Source organism: Chanos chanos, chromosome 4 (assembly GCF_902362185.1).
Source record: "Chanos chanos chromosome 4, fChaCha1.1, whole genome shotgun sequence".
Classification (NCBI taxonomy): Eukaryota; Metazoa; Chordata; class Actinopteri; order Gonorynchiformes; family Chanidae; genus Chanos; species Chanos chanos.
In genome coordinates, this window is record NC_044498.1 from 14,529,555 (window position 1) to 14,540,799 (window position 11,245).

At 38.9% G+C, this 11,245-nt stretch overlaps 1 protein-coding gene across 3 annotated transcripts; it reads left to right on the top strand.

Moving 5' to 3' along the window:
• Positions 1-728: 728 nt before the first annotated feature.
• Positions 729-11,181, top strand: pcyt2 (phosphate cytidylyltransferase 2, ethanolamine). 3 transcript variants are annotated; one of them, XM_030770535.1, is made up of 13 exons: positions 729-963; positions 3,476-3,564; positions 3,805-3,966; positions 4,393-4,459; positions 4,541-4,625; positions 4,758-4,799; positions 5,486-5,624; positions 5,915-5,997; positions 7,741-7,818; positions 8,345-8,410; positions 8,937-9,002; positions 9,138-9,226; positions 9,674-11,181. In XM_030770535.1, the coding sequence occupies exons 1-13, from the start codon at positions 848-850 to the stop codon at positions 9,792-9,794; spliced, it is 1,203 nt and encodes a 400-aa protein (XP_030626395.1). In that variant the 5' UTR covers positions 729-847; the 3' UTR covers positions 9,795-11,181. The 3 variants fall into 3 exon arrangements, with proteins under 3 accessions (XP_030626395.1, XP_030626396.1, XP_030626397.1); XM_030770536.1 differs by lacking the exon at positions 8,937-9,002; XM_030770537.1 differs by lacking the exon at positions 3,805-3,966.
• Positions 11,182-11,245: the final 64 nt, after the last annotated feature.

An 11,245-nucleotide genomic window follows, 5' to 3' on the forward strand; every position in this document is an offset into this window, starting at 1 on the left:
CTTGAATGAGTGTAGGATCTGTGTAGCTAATTCAACCCCTGGAGGACCACCTGATATATTATGTACACATCAAAACTGGATTTAATTCAAGTTCATGATCCTTTTTTTGCCTCTACTTCGATGTTTATCTTTTCTGTCGCCAGTTGTGTCTTTGAATAACAATTTTAAACACTGTAGAGCCAGAAAACGTTGATCTTACAATAAACACTTTAAAATCAGCAGATTGCTTCATGATAGTGCAGCCATATGATGACAGTGCATGACACATGGAACAACAGATAACTGTTTTCAAGTCTCCACAGGTCAAATACGGGTATTGGTAATAAGTGACGTTTGGTTTGGACAGGTTAAAGTACAAAAGAGAGAAACAGAACTGCATCTAATGGTTTTGCGTGTGGAAATATACACTGATAAAGAAAAGGTTTTCCTGAGGACTATAAATCACACATACTGACAGAGACTTAAGGCTTGACTGCACAAAAAATATACTGGATCTTCAAAGTGCACTCTTTCTATTCAACGGAAAACATTGACATCTTGTTCGTCTCCGGTTGTTGTTACACTGCCTCTTCTTTTATTTTGAAAGTGAAGTTGTTTCTTCGGCCATATTGGAACTTCTTCACTATTGCCCAAATCTCACGATCGATTGGATCAAGTAGTCGGTAGTGGGCGTTGGCTAATGGTTACTCGACCACTAGAAGCTTGTAGAATTTATACATTCACCGGGTTGACAGGGCGAGATAGACACTGACCTGTCTGTGAGCAATTACTTTTTAAAGTCGTTTATTTGTGTCTAGGCAGTTACATTTAAAAATTTTAAAAGTTATTTAGACTTTTGTCATTTGAAATGATAAAGAACGGTCATCATACATCAAGCGAGAGCGGGGCAGAACCCGGCAGCACTGTGGGAGCATGTAGTCCTGAGAAAAGGAAGCGCGTTGTCCGGGTTTGGTGCGATGGATGGTAAGTTTAAGCAAAGAATTATACACACCATCTCATAAAATCTTGAGTGCAAACTGTCCATATGATAAAATAATCTAATTCCATAATTACAAATTACGTCTTTCACTTTCATTTTTAGCTGTTACAGTAGATACGCCCAATGGCTTTGGTGAGCTTTCTTTCAGCACCTAGCTGAATAGCTAATGTAATCTCTGTAACTACACTAGAGGTTTGTGAAGATGTCATATTTTCTGTTTATTGTCTGCCGGAAGCCTGTGTGAGTCTAAGCGTCAGTCTGTCATTCGGGTTGCAGTTCAAGTACCGGTAACTTGGTAACTGGCCAGCCCACTCGAGACTTGACCCACTTGAGCCAGCATTAATAGCCGGTATAAAAAGGAACAGATTGAGATGTTTTATCAGGTAGATAATTAGATGCTTATTTTTTGTTTTCTATGGACTCCGCTGAAGTTACTTAGTAACATTAGACTGTGGGAGGGAGGTCTGTTGCGGAAATGACTAGACTTCGCGGGACAGCAAAATAGTGCGATAACCATAAAACTTAATGGCTAAAGCTAGAGGGGAGTGGCTGATAGGTATTCTGTAATCTTTCTACTGTTTGTTTAAGGTTTGAGCCAAGGATGAATGGTTGTATTTTTATGTACATTGGTTCTTGGAGAACATTCCCCTACTCTATTACATAACAAATGCATAAACATCCAACGAGAACGGAAAGACTAGTGTTACACTTATCCACATATTGAAAACGCCACAAAATCTTTTCAAATTCTATAAGAGCTCCTAAAGGACTTAGCAAAGGCTCCTAAAGGAATTCATCCTATCATTGTGTGTCTTTCTACTCAGACCAAGAGAATGACCTGTAGTTACCTGACACTGTGGATTAGCGGGCACAGCTCCATCTGCTAAGGATTGGAGGCCACATACACAGATTCTCTTGGCCAGGACATTGATCTGTACTGAGAGTTAAGAGCTGTACACGCATGTATTTAGTGTATTTTACAGTGTGTGTGTGTGTGTATATATATATATATATATATATATATATATATTACAGCTGAGGGCTGTGTATTTACATGTGAGGTAAAACTCAGGGCACGACAGTTAAAAACTTGCCATATTTAACTTTAAGTAAACCCCTTACAGTCATGAAATGTATGACCGAATCATTCACTGTGCAACACAGTGCTGAGTTTGACCCAGTTCCTCATTGTAAAAATATAATTCATTTTTTCCCCAAGTGGAGTTTGGCTACATGTTGACTCACCACAGATGATGGGGTAGTCTACATGATGTGCAGCTGAACATGATTTGAAGCAATATCACAGACTGTACAGACACTCAAAAGTGCTGTGCTTAGCCTCTCAGGTCATATGAGGTAGGAGTGTCAGAGTAACCTGATGCCATCAATAGTGTCAACACTTACAACTGCTGTGAGCACACACTTACATATCACTGAGGGTTTACTTAGGCGTCATCTCAAAACTCCCCCCAGCCATTACCTCAGAGCCATTTGGAAGAGTGTAAAGGAAAAAAAAAATCTTAGTGATGCAGTTAGACACTTTTTTTTTAACTGGCATGCAAACTGTCCCTGTTAGTAAACTCACTAACTACCAGTGAAAGTAGCTTCTAGAATGTGAGTCTATTAATAACGTGCATAGTGTACATGCCGTTTCATGTGTAGTGGGTGTCAAAACAACAGAGGATCATGGGAATTGCTCTCCCAGGGAGACATGATTTATTATTGACATGGAACTGGCTGATATGTGCAACCAAAGTTCTTTAATCAAATTTTAAGGTTATGCTGTAACAGGGTTGAGTCAATCGTAGTTGTGAGAGTAAGAATAGACCATTTAGTTGTAGGAGGGTAACCGCTGCAAACAGTACATTTTGAATATTGGTCAACCAGAACTGCAAACGTTCTCGTCTTGTGTGAGTCATGTTTCAGTAAAAACTAGGGTGATTATTCAGATTGGCGCTAAAGCAAGATTGAGCCTGTGTTAGAGAGAGTACAAAACTCCACAGTTATTGCATTCCAGATCAGGAGAATGGACTGGACCTCAGGTTCAGGCAAAGCTTCTCCTATTGCAGCCATACTCTGGTCGTGTGTAATAAGAGATATCAGAGAAAGTGCTTCAAGCTCATTTGAATTTCATTAGATAAAATGCGTTCTCAGGTGTCTTTTACAGCCAAGGCATGTTCTTTAATCTCTTTGTCTTTTCCAGTGATACCGTGATAATTGTTCTGCAGTGTCTTTACAACGTAAAGACACGAATGAATAGGCAACGGTCTTAAGAGAAAAAAGAAAAAACCTGAAGATGGTGTAGCCCGTCGCCCTAGTATATACTCTCATGGTTGACATTGCGTTTATCAAGAATTATGACTAACTGTATGGTATGTGCTGAGTCATGTGCTGTTTTTTTCCTCCTAACATTTCCTTCCCCACTCTGCTGCTATTCTCTTCTTTCTCTGTATTTCCTCTTGTCTCTCTCTTCCTGTAACTCTCTCTGTTCCCTAGCTATGACATGGTACATTATGGTCACTCCAACCAGCTGAGGCAGGCCAAAGCAATGGGAGATTACCTTGTTGTGGGAGTACACACAGATGGTAAGGATCTATCTTTGTAGAAGTTTTGAACTTTTGAAGAGTTTTTATTTTAAACACTTACCCACTTAGTCGTACGCACTTATTTGTTTCAATCAAACACACATTCGTTGTACGCATACTGCTGCGGACAAACGCGCACACACACACGCGCACACACACACCAGCGCTGTCACAGACAGGAAAATGACAACCATGTGAGTTGACTGATATGTTTTCATCTGTCTCCTTTATTTCTGTTAGAGGAGATTGCCAAACACAAAGGACCCCCTGTGTTCACGCAGGCTGAGAGATATAAGATGGTGCGGGCCATTAAGTGGGTGGATGAGATAGTGGAGGGGGCCCCTTACGTGACCACGTTGGAGACACTAGATAAATACAACTGTGACTTCTGTGTGCACGGAGGTGAGGCAAACACAGTACACTCAGCTCAGATGAGTACAGTCAGATGCTTGAGGCTGTTCTCAGAGAGATTTTTCCTAAAATTGCTGTCCATGCATCATCCTAGCCCTTCAAACATGAGAATAATTTACAGTTGTTTAATCTGAAACAGATATTTAATACAAGTTGATTTCACAATTGTGATTCAAAGACTCCCTCAACTGCTTAGATACCTAAAATCCAATAAATAAATAAATAGTAAAACTTAAAAATATGTTTTTTTGCACTCTTTTGTCATATGCCACCACTCTTTAATATTGTTTTCCTGCCACAAAAACAAAAACAGTTTGGATTCCATTCAGGGCCAGGGGACGTTGACGTTTGTGTTCATTTGACTTTGAACATTTTTAAAGGTCAAACCGTCTGCTGTGTTTACTTGTTTTGACGTAGATGACATCACACTAACAGTGGATGGGAAGGACACGTACGATGAAGTTAAGAGGATGGGCAGATATAGGTGAGTTACAGTTGGTTTGCAGCATACATTTACATGTATGATAACGTACGGAGGTTATCATTACCCTCTTTTGTTTCACAGAGAGTGCAAACGTACCCAGGGTGTGTCGACGACAGACCTGGTGGGCCGCATGCTTTTGATGACCAAAGCACATCACAGCAACATTGTGAGTATAATGTGAACACACACTTACCTGCTAAGTGTGTTTGTAGGGTGGCCTGCCATGAATATACCTCCCCTCTCACTTTCTGTTTCTCTCTCTCCCTTTTTTTGATACATTTTTCTCTCCCTCCTACAGGACAACTCAGATTACCAGCAGCACACAGACAACTTTGGAAAGGTCAGTTGCTCTCCTTTGCCATCAGAACTCCAAGATTAAAGCCATTAACTAAAGCTGTACAAGCCACAGTAACTGTAAAAATGTATTTGTCCACAAGGGGTCACTACTGAACTACATGTCATACCCTGGTTTTGGTTCTTACCATTGGGAAGCAGTATGTAATAAAAGTCAGTCATCATCAAGGACGTAAGATTACTTCAGAGCTTTTGGGGTTTTAAAGTTTATGGTTGAGAAATGGAAAGTCTGATTAACTTCATTAGAAATTCACTAAGGATGAGAAAAAAGAAAAATGTTTACAGCTTCCTTAACCTCATGGTGCGAGAAGTTTGTGTTCACAAATATCATGAACAAATATTATGTTGTTATAACGCCTTATATAAATATTAAAAAATTGGACCCTGGGTAACAGAATTCTGTTATTACACCCAGCATATCAGCAGTATATGTACTATTATGTAGTATGTGTGTTCATTACTACAACATGTAATATTATACACACACACACATATATATATGTATATGTGAATATATATATATATACACACACACACACACATACATATACGCGCACACACACATACACACACACACACACATATATGTTATATATGTGTGTGTGTGTGTGTGTGTGTATGTATAGTAAACTATATACATATATATTTTAAGCCATTATCCCTGTGTTGCAGGGGCCTAAAGGTCACAGTCCTTGGACAGGAGTGTCCCAGTTCCTCCAGACGTCTCAGAAGATCATCCAGTTTGCCTCTGGTAAAGAGCCTCAACCAGGAGACACCATCATCTATGTGGCCGGAGCCTTTGACCTCTTCCGTATCCTCTCTCAGTTTGTCTCTTAATTACAAAATTCACCACTGTTTTTCCATCGAAATGAATTATAAATATGTTGTATATTTCTGTTCTCTTGTAAGGATCCCATTTTTTTAACATATACCATAACATAACAAAACTTATTTTGAAGGATAAAGGAAGCACCCCATGTTATTTTACCGATTCTTTGATTGATTAGCACAGGCTGTTGTTGGATATGGGTATGTGTGTATTCATATAAGCATGTTGTGCCTGTGAGGTGTGTTTTCCCCTTGACTGCTCATCGCTGGCAGACATTGGTCACGTGGACTTTCTAGAGACAGTGTACAAACAGGCAGAGAGACCTTACGTCATAGTTGGGCTGCACTTTGATCAGGTACATTTCACTGAAATCTACGCAAACACACACTCACACACACACACACAGACAGACAGTTCTTTGCTGTCCACAAACAAGCTTCCTATCATCACGTTCTTGCCCTTTAAACACACAAATTACGCTAAGGGATCCAAACTCGTTCATACACACATATATCATCTGGGTATTTATTTGTCAGTGGAAAAGTCTCTTTGTCATTAGTTGGTAGCACTTTAACCAGGGTTGGTGTTACTGGGTCATGCAAACACACATAGCACAATAATGTCCATTCAGGGGGATAACTTCACACACAAACCAATCCATTGGCAGTTTATATCACAAAGGTTAAATTAACAGACGTGCATGCAGCTTGGTTACAACAGGAGTCCAGTAGCCAAAGAGCCATGGTAGAAAAGACAGAACAGTGAGAAGTGTTGTTTTTTAGTGTTATGTGCCAGAACAGTTTAAATGAAGAACTTTGAAATGTAAACCAGAGGTATAACAATAGTTACGGAAGAGCTGAGGTTAATAATAGCGTTAACAGTACTAACGAACTGTAAAAAAAAAAAGAAGAAGAAATTTCCATTTTAAGATTTATAATTTAGGTTTAGCCAAGACGTTGTTTGATACAAATAAAACATTTAACCGTAACAATTATTTGATGCTAGCTTTAAGGTTGCGTGACATGTAGGCCAGCACTGGTTAAACGTGTCAAACATTTATTTATTCTTATCGTTAGTTAATTATTAACATTATTATTGTTATTACCTGTAACATATAACCTCTGACTTAATTTTAACTGACTCAGCCACTCTTGTATAGTCTGCTGATCTACTACATTGATGTAATTTTAGATGGTGAGATTGTTCAAGTTCAAAAAAGGGTCTTGCATAGCTTAAAGCAATCAAATAATCAGAGATCAGAATGTCCCCACTATCATTTATCATTAAACTGGAATTTCCACTTCATATTGCAGAGTCATGAGTAGAACAGCTAAAAAATCCCCTGGAGTCTGACGTGAAAAATGCCTTGTACAACCAGCATACACGTGCATTTACTATGTTAATAATCACTGAAAGGCTTTAGTGCACTTTGAGAATTGTGAATACCATTAAAATTCCCAGAATTTATTCCAGGAAAAAAAAAGCCACAAGCATCATCAGTACCAGTTTTGTTTTGACAAAGAAGCTATTAAAGCTTCAAGAATTCTGTAAGGAAAACTATGCAACGGTAAAGAAACTCATGTATTCCCAGACACATATGTAACCATTCCCGCGCCGCGGGATGTACTAGCAGGCTTTAACTTAAAACTTCAAAATGATGAGAACGTAAACCTTTCAACTCCCCACTGTTTAACTGCTTATTTGACCCCAGGGAAAACATGTGGTTTTAGTTAGCTGAACGTGAATATGTCGTGAAGAGAATTAATATATGTGCCTTCGGAAAGCTTCAGAGATTCCTGTACATATTTGCCTCAAACTTGAGGTACTTTGTCAGTTTTGTCAGTTTTACCTGCAAATAAAACATGTCGTTGGTAAGAGGGTTTAGATCCCCCCCCCCCCCCCCCACACACACACACACACACACACACACACACACAACTCAGTGGACAAGAGATGAGAGGTGTGTGTCTCTTGGGATCCTGTGATTGGTTAATTGAGCATAGTGATGAATGTTGTGTTGGTCTCATTGGGGGATCAGTTGAGTGACATGTTGTGAATATTGCTGAATGATTTTTGATTGTTATGTTGTATAATTCAGGAAGTGAATCGCTACAAAGGGAAGAACTACCCTATAATGAACGTCCATGAGAGAACTCTGAGTGTGCTGGCCTGCAGGGTGAGTGAGCCCACACACACACACACACGTACGTTAAGCCTTGTAAGCAGACCTGCTTGTCATACACTGGAGTCAACCTCTGTGTCTTTGAGGAGTCTGAGTGAATGGGGTAAAATAAGAATGTTTGTGTGTGTATCTGTCTCAGAGTTTACACTTGGTTGTGTTTTCGCCCATCATTATCAAAATGAGAACAAAGTACACAGTGCTTAAAAGCTGTCCAAAGAGATATTACAGAATTAACAAAACCAGCGTTAATGCCTAAACACTTGGCCCAGAAACTATTACAGAAATGCTAAAGGTATTACACAACACCCAAACAAATCCTGCATTTATTACTGAAGGCAACAATAAACAAAAGCCCAGACATGTAGTTACGCTCAATTTCCTCTCGAGATCATCATAATTAACTGAGCTATAGCTCATAATCTCACAGATAATATAATATGTCCATATGCAAATTCTTCAAGCATCACTCTCTCTTTATAGCGCTTCTCACTCTCTTTATTTCCCTCCCCATCTCTTGCAGTATGTGTCTGAGGTGGTGATTGGGGCTCCCTACGCAGTGGGAAAAGATTTGCTGGATCATTTTAAGGTACTGTAAAACAATAAGAGTCTTTCATAGGGAGAGAAGGAAACAGTTCCCTCAGCATTACTGCTGTAATGTAAAACCATGTGCGTGTCTGTGTGTGTGTGTGTGTGTGTGTGTGTGTGTGTGTGTGTGTCTAAGGCGTTGGGAACCAGGCCATGTCCAGCCCCTCTTTTTCTGACAGTTCTCTCTCTTTTTTTTCCTCTCCTCCTCCTCCTGTGTTGACAGCCTTTTGATGTATTGCATAGTTGGCATAGATGGATAGATGGATATAGCATGGATGGAAGAAAAAAAGGAGAGAGAGAGAGAGAGACAGAGAGAAAGGAAAGAGCGGAGGGCAGAGGCATTTTTCAAGTCGACATTTTATGACTGTCTTTAACAAATATTATTTGAATGGTTAACATTCCTATAAAGGTTGCTGAGTGAGGATTTTGTATTAGATAAATGTGTTGTCTTGGTTGCACTCTGTTGTGATGTGTGTTGTCTCTGCTGCACCACGGACATGAACATGTTGTTAATTGTCTTGCTGCAGGTGGATCTGGTGTGTCATGGGAAGACAGAAGTGTTTCCTGATAAGGATGGTGCAGACCCATATGCCGTAGGTTTACATACATCAGTTATGTGTGCTATGTGCTTTGTGCTGTCTCTTGATGTGTTTAATAGTGGTAAGGTTATACGTGTGGTATGTTGAATGCGTGTTTGTTATTAATATGCGTCAATCTCCATGACTTAGGAGCCTAAGAGGAGAGGGATATTCCGTACACTAGACAGTGGAAATGGCCTAACCACCGATGACATTGTGCAGAGAATAATTGAGAACAGGTGAGTAAACGACGAAATTGGAGAGAGATTGAGTTTGAGTGTTAAAAAGAAAAAACACAGGCACACACACACACACACACACACACAAACACTCAGACAGGCTAGGGAAGAGCTGGATGTAAATTTTTATTATTTTTTTAACAATGACAGAATCACTTCTGAATTGGTTATAATTTATGTTCTATCCTGCATAATCCTCTATGCTGTGACAATGAACTCTCCTCTTTTCCTGTGTGCCTCATTTTTTAACTTAATAAGACAATCTTTATGTCTTTTTATTCCTTGCTGAAGAGCAGTTTAGATGTTGCTAATAAATGTCATGAAGTTTCCTGAATCATTGTTGTTTAGTTACATATATGTACACAGCTTAAGACTGCTTTGTGGATATTATGTGGATATTAAGTCTTGATGGACTTTTTGTTTCTGTATGTTTTTTTTTCTCTGCAGGTTACAGTTTGAGGCCAGGAACCAGAAGAAGGAGGCTAAGGAGATGGCAGTATTTGAGGCTATGAAGCGCAGAGAAGAGGGAGGAAAGAGTGAAGACTGCGCTCAAGCAGCTGCATTGTAAAAAAAGAAAGAAAGAAAGAAAGAAAGAAAGAAAGAAAGAAAGAAATGACTTTGCTCAGCAGATCAGACCAAACTTGTGCTTGACCAGACCAAAAAAAAAAAAAGAAAAAGAAAAGAAAACTAAGTAGCTCAAGCCTGTAGTTCCCAACTGCTGCATCTCTCTGACTTGTTCCTTCCCCTTCAGAATCTAATTTAACTCCAACAGTCACAGTAGTATCAGTGTTTATAAGCTTTTATTCAAGATGAGATAGATGGTGACAGGGATTTTTGACTGGCTTTAATCGACTGTTAGCTCATCACTGCTTGATGAGTGAACTCGTGACAATACCTATTAAATGGGTGAAAAAAATGATAATAGTTTACTCTCTCTAACTGAGAGGAATAAGTAATTGTCATCACACTAAAAAAAAACGATGAAGAAAAAAAATGTGTCATTTTAAAAGTTCTCCGTTCATCTGATATTTTCCTGCATACATGACCCCACTGAGAAAAGAAGAAACTTTATGAAACTATGTGAAGTAGTGTAATTCTTTCACTTATTTGTGCATTTTCTTTGGTTTTGCATGGTACTCTAAGAGTTTGAAAACAGCTCTGTCCTCACTGTCCGTCCTCAGGCATTGCTCGGCTTGTAATGTCCGCGTTTTCTATGGCATTACTGGGATTGTTTCGTAGCTAACTGTCAGCCTCAGGTGCTTCAGTGTATTCTCAAGGTGTCCCTTTTCTGTTTTTTTTTTTTAAATGGGTTCAAGTGAAACTGATCTAAGGTTTTATGTGACTAATGCACCAAAGACTCTTTTGATTAAAAAAAAAAAAAAAATCTTGCATGAATTTTGGTTAGGTATAAATTATGTTATGAATGTCTCTCCCTGACAGGTTAACATTATACATCCTCCCATATTAGGCTCACAAATATCATTAACATTGTGTAAGAGATGGGTCATAAACTGTGGTACTCAGTTTTTCACAAATGGTTCACTGAATTCTAGCAGTAGGCCACGTGCCAGTTCATCCTCTCATAGCACAAGGGTGTTAACTTCCATGTTCCACATCCTGTGTTTTTGATCCGTTCATACAAAGCATTCTGTTTTCTGTTATGTAGGTTGGTGCTCGCAAAGTTTTTTTTTGTCATTATATTTTTAATAGATTTTTAACAGAATCATGTACGTACAGCTGCGCGGACATTTTTTTTAATTAAATCATTTACTGGGAGCGTTCACAGCTAGAGCAAAAGAGAAAGAATGTAATTTTAAATATTTTACAGAGTTTGATAATGTGTTTGTCTTCATTAGATATGGCTGAAAATCTTGAATGACCAATTGTTTATGTATGGGAAAGTTAATCCACGTTTGTGTTGTTTTCTGTATGTCATTGTGCTGTGTGTGTGTGTGTGTATGTGAGAAAAAACATAATTTATCATCCTCTGAAAATGAGTTCTCACTTATTTCCTGTATT